The 26,517-nt window shown below is 38.2% G+C and overlaps 1 protein-coding gene across 1 annotated transcript; it reads right to left on the minus strand.

Moving 5' to 3' along the window:
- Nucleotides 1-2,249: 2,249 nt before the first annotated feature.
- LOC125225720 (cytochrome P450 6j1-like) lies at nucleotides 2,250-26,342 on the minus strand. Its single transcript, XM_048129557.1, has 10 exons — nucleotides 26,107-26,342; nucleotides 13,216-13,345; nucleotides 10,234-10,434; nucleotides 9,144-9,331; nucleotides 5,952-6,088; nucleotides 4,530-4,624; nucleotides 4,042-4,168; nucleotides 3,284-3,532; nucleotides 2,900-2,905; nucleotides 2,250-2,748 (listed from the first exon to the last, which is right to left on the minus strand). The coding sequence occupies exons 1-10, from the start codon at nucleotides 26,289-26,291 to the stop codon at nucleotides 2,579-2,581; spliced, it is 1,488 nt and encodes a 495-aa protein (XP_047985514.1). The 5' UTR covers nucleotides 26,292-26,342; the 3' UTR covers nucleotides 2,250-2,578.
- Between the last annotated feature and the right edge of the window lie 175 nt (nucleotides 26,343-26,517).

Consider the following 26,517-nt stretch of genomic DNA (forward strand, 5'->3'; position numbering starts at 1 on the left):
ACTTAGATTGATGATTGAAAACAAAATTACACTGATGTTTTATACCTATCGACATGTATTATTTTATAATTATAATTCAACATAAAAATAAACTTAATACATTGTGAGTTTATAAACTTTCTAATAAAAATTTGATTGCCAGCAAAGTACCTATTAACGATGTGAGTAGTTGGCAGTTCACTACAGGCAGCACGCAGTACATTAAATGAGGCGGATTTCGAAAAATTAACTGTGTCGTTAAATTAAATATCTTTACGATGTTTTGTTGATAAGCAACTGCTAATGGATATTATTGTCAGTTTTAATAAATGTCCGCATGGTGGTAATACACTGTATATTTCACTAAAAGAAAAAGCAGCTACATTGCACGAAACATGTTTATTCCTCCATTTTCCTTCACACAAAAACACAATCAGTCCTACAACTAAACCAACACTTTATTACGATAGTATTACAGAACCCTTTGTCCACAAAAAGGGAAGGAATATCAGTAACCGCTTTCCGTAACGCTCATTCAATACGGTGATATCTCATTTTGACGCGCGACTGAAGCGAAGAATGGCGATTCGGCCCTTAAGGGAGGGCGCAAGTTATAGGAACTTACCGAATTTATACGGGGCAGATTTTTTATATAAATCTTCTGTATAATGTTAGCGGGGCTCTGAACAGTTCTGACTACTCTTCTGTCAGTGGTCGAGAAGTCAATATGGCCTGCAAATCGAATCAGAAGAGCGTCGGTCTAAGCGGTTGTCTACCTCGTCTGTTGCACTATACACCCTATATATTGTATTGTTTATTTTATTAACTAAAGAGTATTTGTAGCGTTTACATTTAAGGTGGAAGTATATACCTACATTAATTATTCAAGACCAAGTCCGTTTTACTGTTATTGATAAGCCAAGTACACAACGGGTGCTGCTCTAATTTTGTCGGTTTGCATAATAAATTGTATAGTGTCAAACACGTGTCAAATTTGTTCCAACAGTCGCCACTAGCGTTACAGTTGGACATAGTAAGATGACGTGTATTTGAGATAATCAGCGTCACTATGTCACGCACGTCGCCGAAAGAGTACCTAACGGTATTCTAAAGATCTCCCCAGACATATCGACGCGGATTCGGCAAAAGCAAAAGCTGGCCAAAAATCGCTCGTTAGTTGAACATGCGTACGGCTGCGTTCAGCGACGACGTCGTGTAAGCGTCTTCATACCAATGAACAATTTTAGGTGGCTGGAGCCGATTCCGCGTCGAAAAGTTTGAGGCAACCCTAATAAGTCAAAAAATCCTAATGCACTAACGCTCACGATAATATCTCTTGCATAGCTATCTATCTCTATCGCTCTTACATATTAGCGCGACAGAGCCAGACTACGTTTCTGCGGCGTTTCGCATCGTAGAAATGCCATTCGGCTACGGGGCCTGATCTCTTCTAACTTGGTCCACGCTGTATTTATTTCGCCCGAGGCTGCGGCCTCTCGGCACTGAACATTGAATTTCGTGTCGCATTTTTCCGAGTATCGTCCCCACATAAGAACAAAGATTGCTTTGCATCGAGAATTTTATAATACATTCGTATACCTTGTCTCTGTCTAATATAAATGAGAAATTTTGGTTGTGAAGAGCGTGCATAAAAGATTACTCACGTCAGAATAAGTCATTAATTTTTACAGGAGTCGATGTCTTGGAGATTACGTGACATTTGCTGCAATCCCCCTACTGTTCCGTCTTGGGTACTTAGAAAAATGCACAAAATATGCTCACGATAATATCTGTTTCGTAGCATCTACATTACTCTGTCGCTTTTGCGTATTGGCGCGACAGAGCCAGACTGCATTTCTGTCGGCGTCTGGCGTCGATGATTGCCATTCGGCTACGCCCCCCGTCCCGTTCGCGTTCTAGCGTTAGTCATCTTTTATTTACTATTTCGGTCGCATTGTTGTCGTCAGGATATAAAAGTACGAATCAAATAAATTTTGAAAGGTAAGTATCTTTTTCTCAAGGACACCAATAATCCACGATACAGGTGAACATTTTCTGGTATAGACTACTGTGAAAATAGGCTATCTCCGACGCTCTCAACAGCCAGCACAAACCCAGCCGCTGCACCCGAAACCGGCCAGGAAATGATGATGATGATGAAGCTACTGTGACTGTTTATTTAGCAAATGTAATATTCAACAAAAATAAACTGAAATAAAATGGGTCCCTTATACTCTTAACAATAAGATCGTTTAGAATAAAATTCCTCGTCATTGTTATGATTTATTTCTCAAAATGCAACTTAAAGCTAAAACTTAAATTTACTTTTACTTTCAAGTGATCAGAACATTGAACAACCGTATTTGTAGTTGTTTAATTTTTTTAGAATATTACAATTTATAGCATAATAAATACAAAAACGACACAAATGATTCCAACTGTCTTAAAGCAAAATGTATAAAATAACACTGATCTGCTTTCTATCCACAGTAAGAAAATACGTGATTTGAGAATATTTTCTTCCTGTCAAAAAGAGCACCCTCTTGACAATAGACATATTTTCTGGTCAGATTTTAGTTGTACTGTATTAGAACAATTACTAATTAATCGGTTCAAATTTAACCCAAGAACCACCAACAGGACGAAAAGTCAAAGTGAAGCGCGGGTCAATCTCAAACGGATACTTCGTTTTAGAAGAAGGCACCAGCTTGAAGTTGTCGAGAATCTTGATGATGGCTATCTTAATGTGTAATGTGACCATGCGAGCACCTGGAACAATATTTTGTTTATGTAAAGTTTTGTTATTTAATTAAAAGAATTCACACGATAATGAGTAAAACATTGTCTAGGTACATACTATCCCCCTTATTCATAAACACTCTAAAGTTATCAAGCAATCGTTTGTCCCTTTCTATAACACCAATACGTCGCAAAGGGACAAACGAACATCATCAGCTTATGACTTTAGTGATCGTTTATGAGTAAGGGAGGGGGGGTAAAAGTATAAATACGAAAGAACGCAACATTTGGTAAACAGATAATTTAAGTTTCGAAGATGGGTGTAGGATATTTTAATCCCGGCTTAATAATTTTGCTCAAATGAAATTATTATTGCCTCTGGTTAGCAGGCGCTCTCCAAATTATTAATCCCACGCAAACGACTCACGGACAAAGGTAGTTTAAAATAAACAAAAGACAACAGAACAGACCATTGCTCTTGTTTTGGATAAATTGTGTAGGCACAGTTATAAGAAAGAGTACTATGGTAGTAGGAAGAAATTTCTTGTAAATTACCAATACCAATACTTTTTGGGTCCCTCTCCAAACGGCATATAAGTAAACTTCGGTCTCTTAGCCACCTCCTCTTCAGTAAACCTCTCCGGGTCAAATTTCTCCGGATCCGGGTAATATTTGGGGTCCTTCTGTATACTGGCTACTGGTATGACGATGGATGTTCCCTTGGTGATCTTGAAGGGTTCGGATCCAGGCACGGGCAAAAGGCAGTCGTTGGTACATTCACGGGTGAGGAAGAAGCTGAATATGCGGAGTGATTCTGAGGAGTAAATGAATACAGATTGAGTTTAAAGGCCACGGTAACTCGAGTTATACTAGACCGCCTGTAGTTGTTTGAGTAGTCACAATACAAGCATTCTGGAGTTAGTCACTACCTAAACTACTACAGTCCCGACCGGTCGTCAAAATCTTACATGCGTTGTCTCGGCTTTTGGCCACGGCTGGTCATGGCTGGAGTCAACTTGACAGCTACTCTAAAAGTCTTATGAAAGCAACTGACATATAACTTTCCAACTCAAAAGGAAAACTATCTAATTTTGGTTTAGCCCGATTTCCTTATAAAGTTTCTCTTTAAAAAAAAAGCGACTGGTAAGTATCAAATAAGCAATACGAGAATATACTGCCTAAATTCTTATTAGTACAAGCCGAGGATTGATCACACATCCCACCAGTCAACAACTATCAACCAAAACTATTTTTTTTTTTCTAAAATGCTAGCACATAAAACAATATGTTATGATATGCACAGCACGTTTATTTCTACTTTACCGTTGTAAACCATTTCAAGATATTTTGCGCCTTCAATATCCTCAGCAGTGAATTCTCCTTTGTTCCTCGCTTTTATCTCCTTGATTTCAGCTCGGAGTCTATCCTGGATATCAGGGTGTATTGAGAGCTGAAATGAGTGATTGGTTGTATATCTATATAATAATAGGCCTTTACATCTATGACAGATGATTTAAGCAGCATCTGAAAAATTACCTTGTAAAATATAATGTATCACTAACACATACCATAACACACACACAACACACACACACACACACATAACAACACACACATAACAACACACACACAACACATAACATGTGTGTCACTAGAAAAAGGCGCGAAGTTTTTTAATTTCCTGTAGGACTTACACTTTTAAAATTTACTGCTTTTTCTAGTGTCGGAAATGCTTTCACAAATTTTAGATAAATAAAAAAGGAGGATAACATTAGATAATCATTGATCATGATTTTAACTAAAATACTTACAATGTATAAAAGCATTGATATAGCGTTACTTCCAGTTTCGAATAAATCTATTATGAATACGAATACTTGTCCGCTCATATATTCATCAGTAATTACTGAAAAAAAAAATATAACACATAAATAGGTACTTAGGTACAAAACAGGTGAAATTATGTCTTAACTACTGGTCTTACCGCGAACACCTCAAGGGACCGGTTTTTAGGGTTCCGAAGTCAACTAGGAACCCTTATAGTTTCGCCATGTCTGTCTGTCCGTCCGTCCGTCCGTCCGTCCGTCCGCGGATAATCTCAGTAACCGTTAGCACTAGAAAGCTGAAATTTGGTACCAATATGTATATCAATCACGCCAACAAAGTCCAAAAATAAAAAATGGAAAATAATGTTTTATTAGAGTACCCCCCCTACATGTAAAGTGGGGGCTGATATTTTTTTTCATTCCAACCCCAACGTGTGATATATTGTTGGATAGGTATTATAAAATGAATAAGGGTTTACTAAGATAGTTTTTTGATAATATTAATATTTTTTGGAAATAATCGCTCCTAAAGGACAAAAAAGGGCGTCCCCCCCCTCTAACTTTTGAACCATATGTTTAAAAAATATGAAAAAAATCACAAAAGTAGAACTTTATAAATACTTTCTAGGAAAATTGTTTTGAACTTGATAGGTTCAGTAGTTTTTGAGAAAAATACGGAAAACTACGGAACCCTACACTGAGCGTGGCCCGACACGCTCTTGGCCGGTTTTTGAATTTTGAACGCACTGCATGAATGCTATTTTTGAAAAAAGACGGCTAGTAATTTAAATCTAGTGATAATGACCACTCATTTTCGATTCTGTTAGAACGAAATTCGCGAAATCGAATGGTTGACATACAAAAATCGGCTCTTAATTACATTCGTCAATGCCTTAGTAGGAATAAAAGAGAAAGATGCATTGAAAATCTCGGTGTTCTGTGCACATCATTCAACCCGTGACCATCTCATGGCCAATTGATAACGTTACTCATATGTTACGCTATAAAGATTTTGTCGGCCAATTTATATCAATCACTGCCGAGAGACATCTGAACAAAAATGTCATATATGCCAATATGATTCGAAAGCTAGTCGTCATTGTTCTTATGTAGTTAGGATTTGTCGTTGCAAATTGGTCTCAATTACTCGAAATTGTTTTTGGTAAAGTTCGCATCCAACTTTAAATATCTCCGGGTGCCGAGCCAGCATCACAACCGCTTACCCTAATATCGTCTCTCTATCCCTCTTCCGTACGTGCGCGACAGAGCCAACTAGCTACGATAAGATATAAGCGTAAGCGATTGGGACATTGGCTTGGGCAACATGTTTTCATTATTTTGTCCTTACTCATTATTTACCTGAACTAATTAATTATTTAATAGGTATGTTTAATATAGGTACCATACCCCCTTTGGTGTCATTTTCCTTCTGCGTTAGAAGCAGTTGGATCAAGTCGTTTCGTTTTTCACCGGTCTCTATTCTCTGTTTCACAATCTTACGGGTCATCGCAAGCATCATGTGTTGCAGATTTAGTGTTGCTAATCTGAAAATAAAAAGAAATTGTCAAAAAAACTAAAAGAAATGACATACATAAAAATTGGGCGATATAACTCTGATTATCTCTCGTCTGCGACTAGGCATAGTCTTCCTCCTTTAGAAAAAAGAAGAACCTATCTTGATTTTTTGGTTTTATTTAAAATTATTAATAATCACATACGAAAATTGCCTATTATGTAAAAGTACGTATTTCAGCATCAATACTGTTAGTGTTAAATACATACCTACAGCGCATAGTTGTTAATGAGGTTCAGAAAAGGGGACGGACTGAAAATCAGCGCTGCGCAGTCAATTTGTAATAAAATGGCTGCGCAGCATAACATGCTGAGCCTAGGGTTGTAAATAGAAAAAAACCAAATGTATTTTTTTCAGAATTGTGAAAAAAAACATGAAAAAAACCGAGCACCTTGGTTTTTTTTCTAAATATGGTTTTTTTTTCAGATGAACAAATAATACGACAATAACGGTTTTTCGTGAGTTGTAACGTGTTTCAATAACAATAACGTAAATTTTAATTCAATTAACATTCAGTATACAAACGTTTATTGGGGAATCCCCGATGCTGCGTGTAGCATGGAGAGGCGGTGGTGTTGCCAACAGTAAAAAGTGATAACTACCAACTACAGATTTCGTAAATGTTACTTTTATAAGACCAGAAATTAAAGTTATTTGATTAAATTCGTTTAATAGTTAACATTAAGTCTAAAAAACCGTATAAAAGTATTAACTACTTTCAAATTTTGAGATTTCGTACTTTAGAAAAAAAACATACTCCAGAAAAAAAACTGTTTTTTTTCACGGTTTTTTTTCATGTTTTTTTTCAAGCCAGAAAAAAAACCGTTTTTTTGCAACCCTAGCTGAGCCCGTTCCTTTTGACATGCATGCTAAGTAATTTTAATATTTTCGTGTAAGTAATTTTTATTTGTGTGTCAATAAATGTTTTCTTATTCTTATTCACATTGACCCCCCTTTTTATTAACAAATTCTTGAAAATATCTCGGTTCCACTCACGTTCTAAACCTACTTTTGCTAATTTCCTCCTTTGGTACACAGTATGTTAAAAACTCTTTCTTTAGGCGCACTTGTAACTTTTATAACAATTCGATTAATAATATTGATATTTTTGCTCATAATTTGTCCAGTTTCAAGAACAAGGTTCGACAATTACTGTTTTCTTGTTAACTGTGTTATTTTTTCATTAAGTAGATTTTATAACATGAATCCTTGCGTGTGTAATTTTGTTTACTATTTTTACTTTACTTGAATTTGATTTATCCAGTAATGTAGGAAACTCTAGGCCTAGATTTATATATGTTTTTGTAAACTGTATTTGTAAATGGCTGTTTATTTCCTAAATAAACTAAAATATATATGTATGTATATATTTTTTCATATATATACAATTATACCTACAGATATATATGAAAAGCGACCAAGACGTCCAGTGCCCGAGGCTGGAATCGGACAAGCGTACTCTGAAATCGTGGCAAATGCCTGTAACCTCTAATCCACCCTATAGTCTATTTCACAACAGTGACTATTGTCGCTCGAAAGCAACACTTCGCGGTTCATTGCCTGTCCAACAAGAAAATATTGACGCTGAGTAGGTGACTATTATGACTATGTTAGTTTTAGGTGAATTAGGGGAAGTTTTAATTTAGTTGTAATTTTAGGTTAAGTTTTATTTGTATTTTGGATGTCTGTGGTTTTTAGGGTTCCGTAGTCAACTAGGAACCCTTATAGTTTCGCCATGTCTATCTGTCCGTCCGTCCGTCCGTCCGCGGATAATCTCAGTAACCGTTAGCACTAGAAAGCTGAAATTTGGTACCAATATGTATATTGTATATCAATCACGCCAACAAAGTGCAATAATAAAAAATGGAAAAAAATGTTTTATTAGGGTAACCCTACATGTAAAGTGGGGACTGATATTTTTTTCATTCCAACCCCAATGTGTGATATATTGCTGGATAGGTATTTAAAAATAAATAAGGGTTTACTAAGATCGTTTTTTGATAATATTAATATTTTCAGAAATAATCGCTCCTAAAGGAAAAAAAAGTGCGTCCCCCCCACCTCTAACTTTTGAACCATATGTTAAAAAAATATGAAAAAAATCACATAAGTAGAACTTTATAAAGACTTTCTAGGAAAATTACTTTGAACTTGATAGGTTCAGTAGTTTTTGAGAAAAATACGGAAAACTACGGAACCCTACACTGAGCGTGGCCCGACACGCTTTATTGTATACCGGTTTTGTTGTATATTTTGTATGTTATTAATAAATATGTTATCAACATAGAAATAGGCACATAATTGTCAGTGTTAAAACAAGGGAGTGTACAGGCTGCTAATGGGTTGGCAACGCGCATGTGACACTCCTTGAGTTGCAGGCGTTCATAGGTTACGTTGACCGCTTTCCATCAGGCGGACCGTATGCTTGTTTGCCACCGACGCAGTATAAAAAAAAGTGTCAATGTCATTGTGGTGAAATAACCCACTGATCATGGCATGATTGTAAAGTTGCCGTGTAAAAAATCATTTCACAAAAACTTTTTCATGAAAAATCATCACACTGTAAAAATCAAGCATTTTCACGAAAAAAGATTCAAAAACTTATTTATCCAAATTAGGTAATTTTAATGTTTTTCCTCCTCAGAATCACGAGTCCTTTCGATCTACTACTAGGCAGAATAAAGCGTCCCAAATTTATTTTTTCCACTCCGTTACTATTTTTCAAACACTTTGTTCAGCGGTTACAAAGTGGAAAGTATGCAGAATAATCGAAAATTTAGGAACCATTATGTTGTCTCTCGTTTTTTTTTATCCTAGATCGAAAGGGCTCGCGATTCTGAAGGAATTAGGAAAAATGATTCTTCTCGCGAAAATGACCTAACCCCATTCGCTGATACTACGTCGACAGCCGAACTACTGCCGCAGAAAGGACATATCCGTTTAGTATAATAATATGTATTTTTAGTGACAATACGTCGACGATAGACGGAGCACTGTCAGCGAAAGGGTTAAAATAATGAACTTACCTTTGTGGGAAAAACCAACTTATTATTGGAAGATTTTGGAAGAAAAGCTTGATGTTATTTTTGATTGAGCTCTCAAATTTGATTTCTCTTGTCAAATGTGAAACTAGTGAATCATCATTCTCAAATGAATTGTTTTCTATGCCATATATGGCATTTCCTATGACATCAGTGCCATATCTCATTGCTAACTGTAAATAGAAAAGAAATATATTATAGTTACATCAAGTTTCATAATAAAAAACTCAGCATTAGGTTAGGCACTGGTCCTACCGCGAGCTAGTAAGCTATGGGCTATCGGCTATAAAAACGAACAAAAGATAAGCACTCCCGTGCAAATAAAAGAGACACTGCGATATTGCTATACCGCTGGGCGAGTAACTATAAACATCGCCGTGTCTCTTTTATGTACATTTAATGACTGTACCAATATGTATATCAGTCACGACGACAAAGTAGTAAAATAAAAAGTGGAAAAAAATGTTTTGTTAGGGTACCCCCCCTACATGTAAAGTGGGGACTGATTTTTTTTTCATTCCAACCCCAACGTGTGATATATTGTTGGATAGGTATTTAAAAATGAATAAGGGTTTACTGAAATCGTTTTTTGATAGTATTAATATTTTCGGAAATAATCGCTTCTAAAGGAAAAAAAAGTGTCCCCCCCCTCTAACTTTTCAAAACATAATATATATTATGTTTAAAAAATATGAAAAAATCACAAAAGTAGAACTTTACAAAGACTTTCTAGGAAAATTGTTTTGAACTAGTTTTTGAGAAAAATACGGAAAACTACGGAACCCTACACTGAGCGTGGCCCGATACGACCTTGGCCGGTTTTTGTAATTTATTTTGTAGGTACTACTATAAATATTTCAGTGACGAGACTACTAAATTTTATTTAAACTTTAGATAAGTTTCCTTTTCAAATTAACTTTTGTTTCCAAAGCTTTTGGCTTAGCACGCTGTTCAAGATTCCATTAAAAATACCAAAACGTTTACGTTAAAACACGTTTTCAAAGTTACTGTAAATAGTACGTGTACCGAACTCCTTCATAAAATTCAAAAACAACATCTGTAATTTATAGCTTACGTCTCGTGTCTCAATTTCCTTCGACTTGCTCCTCTTCACATGATTGATCATAACGTCTGCCACTTTGAATATATTGGGGAGGTATCCTCTGAGCTTGGCTAGAGTCAGCGAGGGTGTCACCTGGGCCCTGGTGGTCTTCCATTCCTCTCCGGATTGGAAGAATGGGTGGGCTGCCGCGAGTGGGTCGGCTTTCCTGTCAAACTGAAATTTTGAATTTATTAAGTACAAGCTTCGCTCGCATTAGAAAGAGACAAAAAGTAGCCTATGTCACTCTCCATCCCTTCAACCATCTCCACTTAAAAAAATCATGTCAATCCGTCGCTCCGTTTCGCCGTGAAAGACGGACAAACAAACAGACACACACACTTTCCCATTTATAATATTAGTATGGATTTTATCAAGAAGAGACTTGGAACTATGTGCGTCGGGTTACGCCCGACTCCCTAAGTATGAGGGCGCCTTGGCCACCCGGCTCTAACCGCATTTGTCGAGCTACGCCTAAGAGTTATTTTGATTCAGACAACGACGCTCATATAGAATAGGGTGTACATACATACATACATACATACAATCACGCCTGTTTCCCAGAGGGGTAGGCAGAGATCACGGATATATTTTACTACGATCCTGACAAATCACTTTCGCTTCACTCACTTTCATAACGTTTCTCATACACGCTCGTCGGTTTCGAGTACTTCTGACCAGGGTGGCTAGCTGGCTAGCCGAATGGCACAATCGCTCACGAAACGCTCACGAAACGAAGCGCTAGTAGATATCTATCTCTATCGCGCTTGCGTATTGGCGCGACAGAGCCAGCGGCGTATCGCTTTCGTTTGGCGTCGGAGAAATGCCATTCGGCTACGGGGCCTGGCCTTTTTGCAATATTTCCCCGATTTGAACAAGAAAAGTTCGCCTAGGTCTTCCATTTCCAACAAACCCTTCCACTCTTTTTTCATATACTTTCTTCGTTACTCTCGTCTCATCCATCCAATAGGGTGTACCTTATAATTATACGAGTACTAACATACATATAATATGTACATTTAATGACTGTATTGGTGACAGAACGACGTGGCCCTGTTAAATCGTCTGTTCTTGTATCAAATGTCGTAATATAGGTAATCTACTCGTATAATATACTGCAAAAGATGGAATGTTGATATCCTTGTATCCACTAAAGTAATAGCATCATCGTTTTAGCAGAACTACAATCCTTATAAATGTAGGTAGGTAAATACTGTGGAAGACTGGTACATTCTTAATTGCGATGTACTAAAGCTACAAGGTTGTCAGGAATACGATAAATGGTCATGATAAAATAAACGTTTTTATTTTTAGAGTGATGGAATTCAAAAAGGAGGCACACTCAAAGGTTATGACAGATGGCGCCACCTTATTAGTCCATTGCACAGATAAAAAAAATCATACGTGAGAGCGAGAAGATGATTTTTTTTTCTCTCTCTCTCTCACACATATGAATGACAGTGACATGCCTAAACACTTGCACAGGGGCCGCCTAATAGCGGGATAGAATGTCAGTTGTGTCTCCTCATTGGATAGCAACAAAGACATATGTAACTCCGTATAGACGGATAAAGTCTAAGAAAAAAACGTACCTGAAAGCCCTAGAGAAAAAGGTACGGTGGCCTAGATGGCGTTACACCTTTGGGGAGCGCTCGGCTAGATGGCGTTAATATTTATATTTGACATTTTAACACATTATCAAGCTAACAATATGGGCCAAATTGTCAAAACTGAGGTTCAAAAGTTTTATGCTTGTGTCGAGAGATGGCAGTCTATGCACTGTGATTACACATTTTACTTTGACAGTAACTCTCTATAATACTTGATCCTCTTTGGATAGCAATGACAAATTAACTAGGTACGATTGGAAAAATCATATAAAAAAATATTTTTATCAATCAGCAATCAAACTCGACGTAATCTGTATACACACACTACCACTACAGACTGAATAGTAGGTATCAGATCAATATCGATTTGTACATAGGCATAATTAATAATTTCATAATATTTTGTAAATTATTCATTGTAAATTATTAAAGCGTTGCTGTCTGTAGATAGAGATGATTTATAGGTTTAATTTTTGTTTACACATTTGTCTGTCTCTGTGAAATATTTTTAATGAGTCCGATGTTTTTGTTTGTGCAATTTATAAACTGATAAACACTATCTGGTGTTTACTAAACAGTAGCGTAAAATATATTATAATTGTATCAAAGAAATTGTATAAATGTTAAAAGACATAGTCGTGTTTATTGTTACAATAAATTATCATGACACAATACTTATTACAGTTATTAATTCTGTCTCAGTTTAGGGTTAAATATTAGAATCTATATTAGCATCTATTACAGAATATTAGCATATTAGCAGAATATTAGCATCTATTATCATCTCACTGGTTAAAGTGGATGTGAATACATATAGTGACTTTACATTTACGTATTTAGGTCGAACAAATTTGAGACACAACCGGTCAAGTGTACCTTGATGCAATGCATGATGTAGTAGGGGTTTGCACATTTATACAATACTAGCTTTTGCCGGCGGCTTCGCACGCGTTAGTTAGAGATAAAAAGTAGCCAATGTCACTTTCCATCCCTTCAACTATCTCCACTTAAAAATCACGTCAATACGTCGCTTCGTTTGGCCGTGAAAGGCGGACAAACAAACAGACACACACACTTTCCAATTTAGAATATTAGTATGGATAAAACGCCGAACGTGTAAAAGAACGTTTTCAGCAACATTTACGTCATACGAGTAAATGTCATAATAAAAATACGGATAAAAAACATGTTAAGTATTTTTTTTTGCCGGGAGAGATAAAGGGATATTGTGTCATACGAACAGAGGGACAAACGGACATGTCGACAGGTTGCTTTTTTCTTATTTTGGCAAGAAACCCTAACAAGGTCTTTTCTGTGGATACAGATGAATACGTATATAAGAACTTACCTTAATGCCAGCGGAGTTGAAGCTTGAGAACTCCGAAACCACGATCGTTTTAATGATGTCCAAGTCCTTAACCATCAAAGTCGGAACATTCATCGAATAATAGCCAACCAACGGAGCATCGGGAAATTCTCTACAAAACAACACTTTTTAGACCAGGAAAAATAGCTTGACCTGGACATAATTCGATAACCGTAATTTTCTTTTTCTGTCGTATAAAGTATCATTAGTGATAGTTAAAATACAAATTATTAATCAAATTAGGGTTCTGATTCAATTTAAAAAAAAATAAAAACGAACTTTGAATATTTTTTGATTTTATAACTAAAGTATTAAATGTAATCCGGAAAAAGTGCTTGTATTATGTTGTGACACCTGCATTTCATATAAAAACATCTAATTTTTATAAATAATTCATACAGAACTATCATTTATAAAGAAGGTTTAGTAAGTTACACATTTTCAGGAGTATTTCACTAGAAAATATTGTTAACCGTAATCCTGCAATTTATTATGAATATAATATTACGTGTGTTGATAAATTATTAAAACTTATACCAATACTTTTGGCGCTTGTTCAAAATCTTAAATATTGATAATTTTAGGAAAGGAAAAATACCTAACTAAATTGAAAGATGGTAAATTTTGCCGTTAATATATTCTTAGTACTATACGAAATCAATTAAACAACAAATATGTAAGATTCATTACTTAATTGATATTTTTCTTACTTGCGCTTTAATATGAACGTTATTACCTGCAGAATAAGGTCGTGCACAGAGTAGGTATAGCTAGTATAGTAGTAGCGGGAACGGGCGGCGAGTCGTCAACACGTGTTTCGCTCTGCGATATCAAGGGCGCCGCGTTTTCAAAACGCTTCGATAACAAATATTTCACCGTCCAGTATAAGAGAGCTCCCTTATTACAAGTGACAAAAGTCATACAAATCAATTAGTCCGATAGGTCACGTTAAACTGGTCAAGTCGTTAGCTCAATAATAGTACCTATCGAGCTTGACGAGATGCTTGGATCACAACAACGTAATATGTATGAAAGCTTGCGGCGCTTAAGACTGTATTCTTTCGAGTCGTGTGTAACGTATTTTGGCGAGGCAAATTTGAAGCACAGTGCGTGTCTGTCTCACTCACTCTTACGGTAAACCTAATGAACTGTTTCACTTTCAGAGGATTTTTGAAGTAATTTGGGTAATATGACATTGTCGCGGTGAGGTCTTTCCGGTACAAATTTATCGGTGGATCTTTTCGGATTTGTGGATGATGAGCCGATGCGATGTCGCTTCATTTTGAAGTGTCGACTCTCGCGAGGGAGTTCTTAGAGGACCGCGAGGAGCGCGTGTGACTGTTGAGTTTTTGAATGATTTGAAGTTTGTGAATGATTTTATTTTGTGTGTATTTGTGTGGGCATGAGGTGTTTGTGTTGCGAGAGTCAAATCAATAATATGAGTGGTACAAATTTTATTAGGGGGCCTCATGTGTGAGAAACTCAACACTCGAATGCTGCGTAACAATGCGAGCCGAAATCGCCTAATCGGAAGTGTCCGACTTGGTATCGACTAATCTATACACGTTGTAACATGAGAAACCAGAAATCAAAACCTGGTTTCTGGTATCTGGTACCCGGTAACCGGTAACCGGTAACCGGTAACCGGTAACCGGTATCCGGTATCCTGTATCCTGTATCCGGTATCCGGTAACCGGTATCCGGTATCCGGTAACCGGTAACCGGTATCCGGTAACCGGTAACCGGTATCCGGTATCCGGTAACCGGTATCCGGTAACCGGTATCCGGTATCCGGTAACCGGTATCCGGTAACCGGTATCCGGTAACCGGTATCAGGTAACCGGTATCCGGTAACCGGTATCCGGTAACCGGTATCAGGTAACCGGTATCCGGTAACCGGTATCCGGTAACCGGTATCCGGTAACCGGTATCCGGTAACCGGTATCCGGTAACCGGTATCCGGTAACCGGTATCCGGTAACCGGTATCCGGTAACCGGTAACCGGTATCCGGTAACCGGTATCCGGTAACCGGTATCCGGTAACCGGTATCCGGTAACCGGTGACGGGTCTCCGGTATTCGGTGACCGGTAACCGGTAACCAGTAACCAATGACCGTTAACCGGTATCCGGTAAACGGTGACCGGTAAACGGTAGACAGTAACCGGTAACCAGCATCCGATATACGGTATCCGATATCCGGTTTCCCGTGTTCGGTTTCCCGTTTCTGGTTTGGTTTTGGTTTTGGTTTTAGTTTTAGTTCTGTTAGTTTAAACAAAAACAAAACTGAAAACGAAAACGGAAACCGAAACGGGAATGGAAACGAAAACCGAAATCGAAACCGAAACCGACACCGAAACCTACACCAAAACCGACACCGAAACCAAGACCAAAACCGAAACCGAAAAAAATATTTAAGTTCCTAGAAGTAAAGAGTGACAGAGATAGCACTATAATCATTTAAGTTCCTGGTAGTAAAGAGTGACAGAGATAGCACTCATGTTAGTCAAACTCGTGGTATGTGCACTTCCCGCACACAGTAAAGAGTGACAGAGATAGCACTATAATCATTTAAGTTCCTGGTAGTAAAGAGTGACAGAGATAGCACTGTAATAATAAAATTTATGTTCCTGGTAGTAAAGAGTGACAGAGATAGCACTATCATAATTAAAGTTCCTGGTAGTAAAGAGTGATAGAGATAGCACTCATGTTAGTCAAACTCGTGGTATGTGCACTTCCCGCACACAGTAAAGAGTGACAGAGATAGCACTATAATAATTTAAGGTCCTGGTAGTAAAGAGTGACAGAGATAGCACTATAACAATTTAAGTTCCTGATAGTAAAGAGTGACAGAGAATAGAGATAGCACTATAATAATTTAAGTTCCTGGTAGTAAAGAGTGACAGAGATAGCATTTTTGTTATTTAAATTTCTGTTAGTAAAGAGTGACAGAGATAGCACTATTGTTATTTAAATTTCTGTTAGTAAAGACGTAAAGAGTGACAGAGATATCACTCACGTTGGTCAAAGACGTGGTTTATGGACTACTATTTGGACCCCCCAATGTCACGCTTTTTAATCCTTTAACATGGATTGTCACATTTAGTATGACGTAATATATGAATGACGCCTAAAGATTGAGAGAGACAGCAATATTGTTCTTCAAATTCGTGGTAGTGAGAACAGGGTGCGTAGCCGAATGGCACAAACGCTCACGAAACGAAACGCTAGTAGATATCTATCTCTATCGCTCTTCCGTATTGGCGCGACAGAGCCAGTCTGCGTTTCGTTTTCGTTTCGCGTCGGAGAAATGGCATTCGGCTACGGGGCCTGAACAGACAGCACTATGTATCGCGCGGCCGCCGACTACGCAAGTCGCCGCGTAATTATAATAACCGTTCGGCTCCTTTTTAGATCGTGTACAGTCAACAACACAGCTGGCAAGACAAAGTGCCAAAAATATGTATAGAGTATTTTATTTCCTGTACAAGTGTTGGTACTTGGTACATTAAGGTATGTGTATACATATATTTGGCACTTTATCTGTATTCACAGCTGAGTTGCTGACTGTACCAATAACGATCAACTATGAACTTTTGTGGTTTGTTTTAAATAGTTCTATGCAGATATAGATTAGAATACCTATTCTATCGGTACTTTTTGTATAGGTTATTATAATAACTGGACAAAATAATTATAATCAGTGCCGGCGCACTCCGCGATCACGATTCTTTCGCCGAGCTACAAGGCCTTGATATATAGGATGTATTATTTTATCAGCAACAAAAATATGTGATGATATTGAATTAAGGCAAAACAAGACATATAAACGCTCTCCATTATTTCCTCCCTGGTTTATGAAGCTAGAACAATGATTTTTAACACATACGAAATTCGTACACTGAAATAAAGTGATGATACTATAAATATACTCGACATTCAAAGTCGATAATCTAGTGACGTGAGAAGTTATTGATATAACAGAATTTTGCACAAAATAGGCTCACCCTTTGATGTTGAAAATGCCGCCACTATAAAACAAACAGACCGCACACGAGCAGCCGACATTAAATTCTATTGCACGGCGCGAAGGTCGAAAGCCGCGCCCGCACCTGGGCGTAGGTAGCGAGATCGGGTGCACGTGCGCTTACCTTTGAAATCGCCGACACACAGGTGTCGCCGTTCGCCCTCTCTTTTCATTTATGTTTCTGTTTCAATCGGTTAGCCGTTTGCCGGCCGGCAATAAAGGTTGTTTTTTAACCGACTTCAAAAAAAGTAGGAGGTTCTCAATTCGACTGAATGTTTTTTAGGGTTCCGTAGTCAACTAGGAATCCTTATAGTTTCCCCCTGTCTGTCTGTCTGTCCGTCCGTCCGCGGATAATCTCAGTAACCGTAAGCACTAGAAAGCTGAAATTTGGTACCAATGTATCAATCACGCCAACAAAGTGCAAAAATAAAAAATGGAAAAAAATGTTTTATTAGGGTACCCCCTACATGTAAAGTGGGGGCTGATTTTTTTTTTTCATTCCAACCCCAACGTATGATATATTGTTGGATAGGTATTTAAAAATGAATAAGGGTTTACTTTTACTAAGATCGTTTTTAGGGTTCCGTAGTCAACTAGGAACCCTTATAGTTTCGCCATGTCTGTCTGTCCGTCCGTCCGTCCGTCCGTCCGCGGATAATCTCAGTAACCGTTAGCACTAGAAAGCTGAAATTTAGTACCAATATGTATATCAATCACGCCCACAAAGTGCAAAAATAAAAAATGGAAAAAATGTTTTATTAGGGTACCCCCTACATGTAAAGTGAGGGCTGATATTTTTTTCATTCTAACCCCAACATGTGATATATTGTTGGATAGGTATTTAAAAATGAATAAGGGTTTACTAAGATCGTTTTTTGATAATATTAATATTTTCGGAAATAATCGCTCCTAAAGAAAAAAAAAGTGCGTCCCCCCCCCCTCTAACTTTTGAACCATATGTTTAAAAAATATGAAAAAAATCACAAAAGTAGAACTTTATAAAGACTTTCTAGGAAAATTGTTTTGAACTTGATAAGTTCAGTAGTTTTTGAGAAAAATACTGAAAACTACGGAACCCTACACTGAGCGTGGCCCGACACGCTCTTGGCCAATTTTTGATCATATTAATATTTTCGGAAATAATCGCTCCTAAAGGAAAAAAAAAGTGCGTCCCCCCCCTCTATATTTTGAACCTTATGTTTAAAAAAATATGAAAAAAGATCAAAAAAGTAGAACTTTATAAAGACTTTCTAGGAAAATTGTTTTGAGAAAAATACGATAAACTACGGAACCCTACACTGAGCGTGGACCGACACGCTCTTGGCCGGTTTTTTGTTACTCGATATCTCCGAGAATCGTGGACCGATTTTCAAATTATTTTTTTTAATCGAACGGGTATAACCCCGAGATGGTCCTATTGGCACCAAGTCCCAGGCGGCGCGGCGCGCGCCACGCCGCCTGGGGCGCGTCTTACGTCCTTCCTATACAAAATGTACTGAGGAGACGATTTTTGAATTACACTCAGGTGGCGTGGCGCGGACGTCCGTTGCGCGCCCCGAGACACGCGACGCTCTGGTGTGGCCGGTACCTTACGTCCCTAACCTATTAACCGATCCGCCGCGGTGACGCGGCCGGTGCGCGGCGCGCTCTTCCAGGCCCGCGCCCCGCGCGCTCCCCGCCCCGCGACAGCCGCTCTACGACAACTTTGTACCCTTTTAAATTACTGACATTTACAGTTTCTTAAGCGCGACCTTCACAGTATTAATTTTGATAAAATCATGATTATAGTACACAAAAACCTGGTCTTAAGCAAAAAAATCTCAGTTACAATTTATACCTACTGAGAAATTCATGTTTATTTAAGCGTTGAAAATATATGTTTAAGATCGGTGTTAAATGTCTATATATACTTAATACAATGCAAATTGATATATATATCATGGTCACCATTTTTACCTACCTAGATATTTACATTAAATGAAAACGGTAAAAAAAAGTACACAATCAGATTTATTTTCTGTGTAATATCGCTAATAACTGATCGCATCTGAGTGCACCACAAAGTTAATCTAACAAAGTTTTCGGTTAACTATTTTGCTGTTAGCGAAAAGTGGGATAATGTACTTTATCTCATGATTTTTATAAGATATGAATACGATCGTCTTTTTTTTTATCTATGTACATAATTACTATTTGATGCTTAATAATAATACCCAATAAAATATCAAAAAGGACGAGTTATTGAATTATGTCCAGGGTACCTTACTTTTACTCCACTATTTTGTTAAAAAAAAATGGCACTCGAATTAGAACTGAAGACTAAAGTATATTATGTTTCAACGTTAAACAGAATAGTCAAATAATAACATAGGTACCCAAAATTTAAATTAAAAAAAAAACCGGCCAAGAGCGTGTCGGGCCACGCTCAGTGTAGGGTTCCGTAGTTTTCCGTATTTTTCTCAAAAACTACTGAACCTATCAAGTTCAAAACAATTTTCCTAGAAAGTCTTTATAAAGTTCTACTTTTGTGATTTTTTTCATATTTTTTGAACATATGGTTCAAAAGTTAGAGGGGGGGGGACGCACTTTTTTTATTAACACGCTTTTATTAGGTCGTCGTGTATGTAACTAACTATGTAATGGAATCTGCGGAGGCTAATTTAACCATCTTCCAAGGATCGTAGCGTAATGAAAATTGGCAGCTATATGTAGTTCCGATGACAATACAATAATATGGTACTGTTGAGCTGATCTGATGATGGAGTCGGAAGATATGAACTGGAACTACATGATGGAACATCGTATCATAGCCGTTTTTGGGTTTCTTAGAAAAGTCTTGTAATGAACTTTGACTACAATTAGGTTTCAAGGTCTGATGATGAAGCCGAAAGATATGAACTGGAACTACATGATGGAACATCGTATCATAGCTGTTTTTGGGTTTCTTAGAAAAGTCTTGTAATGAACTTTGACTACGATTAGGTTTCAAGGTCTGATGATGGAGCCGGAAGATATGAATTGGAACTACATGATGGAACATCGTATCATAGCTTTTTTTGGGCTTCTTAGGAAAGTCTTGTAATGAACTTTGACTACAATTAGGTTTCAAGGTCTGATGATGGAGCCGGAAGATATGAGCTGGAACTACATGATGGAACATCGTGTCATAGCTGTTTTTGGGCTTCTTAGAAAAGTCTTGTAATGAACTTTGACTACGATTAGGTTTCAAGGTCTGATGATGGAGCCGGAAGATATGAACTGGAACTACATGATGGAACATCGTATCATAGCTGTTTTTGGGCTTCTTAGAAAAGTCTTGTAATGAACTTTGACTACGATTAGGTTTCAAGGTCTGATGATGGAGCCGGAAGATATGAACTGGAACTACATGATGGAACATCGTATCATAGCTGTTTTTGGGCTTCTTAGAAAAGTCTTGTAATGAACTATGACTACGATTAGGTTTCAAGGCCTGATGATGGTGCCGGAAGATAAGAACAGAAAAAGGGGGGGGGGGGGGGCTCGAGAGGGGAAGCATGAAAGAAAGATCAACGTAGTATTTAAAAAAAGTTGGGTTAGCGTTTTCTTGTGACCTTTTTAGAGCAAACAAAGGGGGGCAAGAAAGAAAGATAAACGTTGTATTTAAAATAAGTTGGGTTAAGGTTTTCTTGTGATCCTTAAGAGCAAAGAAAAGGGGGGCTCGGGGGCGAAGCCCCCGCATGAAAGAAAGATTAACGTAGTATTTAGAATAAGTAGGGATAGCGTTTTCTTGTGACCTTTCAGAGCAAACAAAGGGGGGGCTCGGGGGCGAAGCCCCCGCATGAAAGAAAGATCAACGTAGTATTTAAGATAAGTTGGGTTAGCGTTTTCTTGTGACCTTTAAGAGCAAACAAAGGGGGGCTCGGGGGGCGAGGCCCCCCGCATTAAAGAAAGATCAACGTTGTATTTAAAATAAGTTGGGTTAAGTTTTCTTGTGATCCTTAAGAGTAAAGAAAAGGGGGCCAAGGGGGGCGAAGCCCCTCGCATGAAAGAAAGATCAACGAAGTATTTAGAATAAGTTGGGTTAGCGTTTTCTTGTGACCTTTAAAAGCAAACAAAGGGGGGCTCGGGGGGCGAAGCCCCCGCATGAAAGAAAGATCAACGTAGTATTTAAGATCAGTTGGGTTAGCGTTTTCTTGTGACCTTTAAGAGCAAACAAAGGGGGGCTCGGGGGGCGAAGCCCCCCGCATAAAAGAAAGATTAACGTAGTATTTAAAATAAGTTGGGTTAGCGTTTTCTTGTGACATTTCAGAGCAAACAAAGGGAGGCTCGGGGGGCGAAGCCCCCCGCATAAAAGAAAGATCAACGTTGTATTTAAAATAAGTTGGGTTAAGGTTTTCTTGTGACCTTTAAGAGCAAACAAAGGCGGGCTCGGGGGGCGAAGCCCCCCGCATGAAAGAAAGATCAACGTTGTATTTAAAATAAGTTGGGTTAGCGTTTTCTTGTGACCTTTAAGAGCAAACAAAGGGGGGCTCGGGGGCAAAGCCCCCCGCATGAAAGAAAGATCAACGTAGTATTTAGAATAAATTGGTTTAGCGTTTTCTTGTGACCTTTAAGAACAAACAAAGGGGGGCTCGGGGGCGAAGCCCCCTGCATCAAAGAAAGATCAATGTAGTATTTTAGATCAGTTGGGTTAGCGTTTTCTTGAGACATTTCAGAGCAAACAAAGGGGGGCTCGGGGGGCGAAGCCCCCCGCATAAAAGAAAGATCAACGTTGTATTTAAAATAAGTTGGGTTAAGGTTTTCTTGTGACCTTTTATGAGCAAACAAAGGGGGCACGGGGGCGAAGCCCCCCGCACGAAAGAAAGATCAATGTAGTATTTTAGATCAGTTGGGTTAGCGTTTTCTTGTGACCTTTAAGAGCGAACAAAGGGGGGGGCTCGGGGGCAAAGCCCCCCGCATGAAAGAAAGATCAACGTAGTATTTAGAATAAATTGGTTTAGCGTTTTCTTGTGACCTTTAAGAGCAAACAAAGGGGGGCTCGGGGGGCGAAGCCCCCCGCATGAAAGAAAGATCAACGTAGTATTTAAGATAAGTTGGGTTAGCGTTTTCTTGTGACCTTTAAGAGCAAACAAAGGGGGGCTCGGGGGGCGAAGCCCCCCGCATGAAAGAAAGATTAACGTAGTATTTAAAATAAGTTGGGATAGCGTTTTCTTGTGACCTTTCAGAGCAAACAAAGGGGGGCTCGGGGGGCGAAGCCCCCCGCATTAAAGAAAGATCAATGTAGTATTTTAGATCAGTTGGGTTAGCGTTTTCTTGTGACCTTTAAGAGCAAACAAAGGGGGGCACGGGGGGCGAAGCCCCCCGCACGTAAGAAAGATCAATGTAGTATTTTAGATCAGTTGGGTTAGCGTTTTCTTGTGACCTTTAAGAGCGAACAAAGGGGGGCTCGGGGGGCAAAGCCCCCCGCATGAAAGAAAGATCAACGTAGTATTTAGAATAAATTGGTTTAGCGTTTTCTTGTGACCTTTAAGAGCAAACAAAGGGAGGCTCGGGGGGCGAAGCCCCCCGCATGAAAGAAAGATCAACGTAGTATTTAAGATAAGTTGGGTTAGCGTTTTCTTGTGACCTTTAAGAGCAAACAAAGGGGGGCTCGGGGGGCGAAGCCCCCCGCATAAAAGAAAGATTAACGTAGTATTTAAAATAAGTTGGGATAGTGTTTTCTTGTGACCTTTCAGAGCAAACAAAGGGGGGCTCGGGGGGCGAAGCCCCCCGCATAAAAGAAAGATCAACGTTGTATTTAAAATAAGTTGGGTAATGGTTTTCCTGTGACCCTTAAGAGCAATTAAAGGGGGTCTATCTTTGACGGATAACTTACTAGGTATAAACATTTTTATGATAATACCGTAATAAGAAGGCAGCCGCTGGTTATTATTAAGTAGCAATTAGCAATAAGTACACGTTAAGCCACAAATGGCATGTAAAATCCGCCTACTTGAAATAAATTTATGTATAAATGTTAAAAGTATTTCATTATTAATGACTAAAAAGTATAAAATAAATTAATAGTTTAAAAAACACTATAAAACACGCTTTTATAAATGCACGTAAAAGCCAAAAATAAATTATGGATCGTTCAAGTTGTCTCTATTTGTGAGCTGAAGTTTAAAAACTATGTGCTTTTAATTATAATATTTGATTGTAAAAGCGTGGGGCGCTGGAACAGGAAAGACTTTCTTGTAAACAAATACTAATCCGAACTTCCTGGCGAATGAAGTTGCATAAGAACATAACGTTTACATATGCCGCCTAAGGGTTACCCAAAAGAACCAAAGATATTTATCTCGTCCACGAACAAGAACTCTGCATCCTGTCACTGTAGACACTTTCCCCTTTTGTACTTTGATTACCGGAAAAAAGCGGCGTTCTAAGTGTCGGTGACTGTCGACTCTCCTCGCTACTAGCGCATATTTTGTCTGAGTTCGACAAACTGGTACCCTACTTTGAACACTGACTTTTAATTGATTTGACTGTTTAATGTAGAACCTACTAGTCATGCTGCAACTCCAGTTAGCGCGTCAATCTGTGTAACCTCCTTCCCGTAGCATAGCATAATTTGATTTATCAGCAAGTTATACAAAAAGTCTTTCCTGTTCCAGCGCCCCACGCTTTTACAATCAAATATTATAATTAAAAGCACATAGTTTTTAAACTTCAGCTCACAAATAGAGACAACTTGAACGATCCATAATTTATTTTTGGCTTTTACGTGCATTTATAAAAGCGTGTTTTATAGTGTTTTTTAAACTATTAATTTATTTCCTTTAGGAGCGATTATTTCCGAAAATATTAATATTATCAAAAAATGATCTTAGTAAACCCTTATTCATTTTTAAATACCTATCCAACAATATATCAACAATATACAACAATATATCAATATATATGTATGTAGGTATATAATATGTAAGTAGTATGTATGTATATGTATGTGTAGGTATTATATGTATTATGTAGGTATATGCTTTTTAGCTACAATTAATTACTTTTAATTTAGTTTTTTTGCACCTCCTAATTAGTTAAAGTTATGAATACCATTTTTCCACTACCCAAAGGTTGCCTGGAAGAGATCGCTCTTTAGCGATAAGGCCGCCTGTTGTTTACCTCTGTAATAAAATTTATTGTAATGTGTGTGTTCCTATGTACATTTCTGAGGTTGTGCAATAAAGTGGATTTGTATTGTATTGTATTGTATATCACACGTTGGGGTTCGAATGAAAAAAAAAATCAGCCCCCACTTTACGTGTATGGGGGGTACCCTAATAAAACATTTTTCCCATATTTTATTTTTGCACTTTGTCGGCGTGATTGATATACATATTGGTACCAAATTTCAGCTTTCTAGTGCTAACGGTTACTGAGATTATCCGCGGACGGACGGACGGACGGACGGACGGACGGACGGACAGACAGACATGGCGAAACTATAAGGGTTCCTAGTTGACTACGGAACCCTAAAAAACACCGACGCACACACTCAGTCAGCTGAATTAGATCAGCTTATAAACAAAAGAACTAAATCTAAATCGGTTCATCCGGTCGGGAGCTATGATGCTTGATGATTGAAGAAGATGACATACTCGTGTATATATCGGTAATAATTGTGTAAACTGTGTCACTTTCAAGAAAAAGTCACACATTTTCGTTTGCCATAAGGACGCTTTGATAGCTTATTCGTATAAAGATACAAGCAACTCTCGTTCTTATGGTAAGCGACAAAGAAGGAACCTTTGAAAATACTGTCACAGAGCAATTTATTTAGAGTCATTCGAAGCTATATTGAAGCACTGGTAGCCTAGCGGTAAGTGCGTGCGACTTTCGTTCTGGAGGTCGCGGGTTCGAACCCCGGCTCGCACCAATGAGTTTTTCACGTATGTGCGAAATGTCACTTGATATTTGCTAGTCGCTTTTCGGTGAAGGAAAACATCGTGAGGAAACCGGACTAATTCCAATAAGGTCTAGTTACCCTTCGGGTTGGAAGGTCAGATGGCAGTCGCTTTCGTAAAACTAGTGCCTACGCCAAATCTTGGGATTAGTTGTCAAAGCGGACCCCAGGCTCCCATGAGCCGTGGCAAATGCCGGGATAACGCAAGGAGGATGATGATGATGATTGACAGCAATTTTGACAGCCTTGTCGGTGCGAATATTACTTTACTTTAAACGTTAAACTTCTATGAAATTAGAATTAGGTACAGATGTAGTGCGAAAAGAGTTTCCTTCGTATTTTTCCGGAAACGTTCGTATTTGTCATGCTAGTTCAGTCAATGTCAGTACATCTTGTACGGAGACTGACTGTAATAGCATGACACGTTCGTACGTTTCCGTAACAATACGACGGCAAATCTTTTCGCACCACATCTGTATGTCTTTTAAAAGTACAACTATCAAACCCTTTACCAACTTAGCTTACACTGAATCTAAACCTGAACAATAAAAAAAGCAGTGGACATCACAGATGTCATATATACCATAGATCAAGCAAACGTATCTACTTAGCGTGTCAAATGAACTCAGTGAAATCCACTGAGTTGTCCGTCTTTACTCGCAGCTTGCAGCTTTCGGGCGTCAATTTTTGTAAGTTGAAGTCAACCAAAACATAAAAAATGCCTCGTTACGTGATATTCAATTGCAACAACACAAAAATTATGAACAATCAAGAGTCTGAGACATATTTAAAATTACAGGCAAGAATCAACTTCAGTACAAAATTTGACACGCTCGGCCCCTATACAAATATATGAATTTGTTTCTTCTATCTAAATTAAGTTCTGTGGTGGACATGCAAATGCTGGTCATGTTCCTGACTTACTTATATATGGTTTCAATAACATCAACCAAATGTTTCTTCAGCAGCACAATCTGCTTGAAGTGCCCAAAGAACCACTCGTTCCCAGATGCCGTTGGTATCCCTTTCTTCTCCCAGTAGTCATATTTGCAACTTTTGAACACAAGGTATGCGAGGGCTAACAACCCTAGAGCTATATATAGCCACATGGTGAACAAGACCGAGTTGTTTGGTGCCTGAGTACGTACTGAGCTATCAGGCTCAAATGCATACGTAGTATTTGGGTCTGTTGTGTATGTATAATCTTTTGTATATTTTAAGAACTTACCTATACTTTTATCTGTTCGGTTGTTGTAATTTGAACGTTTATGTTTTGTCGTAGTGTTTGTAGATAGGTTCTATGGTAGAATGGTTTTTTTTTTTTTTTAATACTAC

This window comes from Leguminivora glycinivorella, chromosome 4 (genome assembly GCF_023078275.1).
Source record: "Leguminivora glycinivorella isolate SPB_JAAS2020 chromosome 4, LegGlyc_1.1, whole genome shotgun sequence".
Taxonomy (NCBI): domain Eukaryota; kingdom Metazoa; phylum Arthropoda; class Insecta; order Lepidoptera; family Tortricidae; genus Leguminivora; species Leguminivora glycinivorella.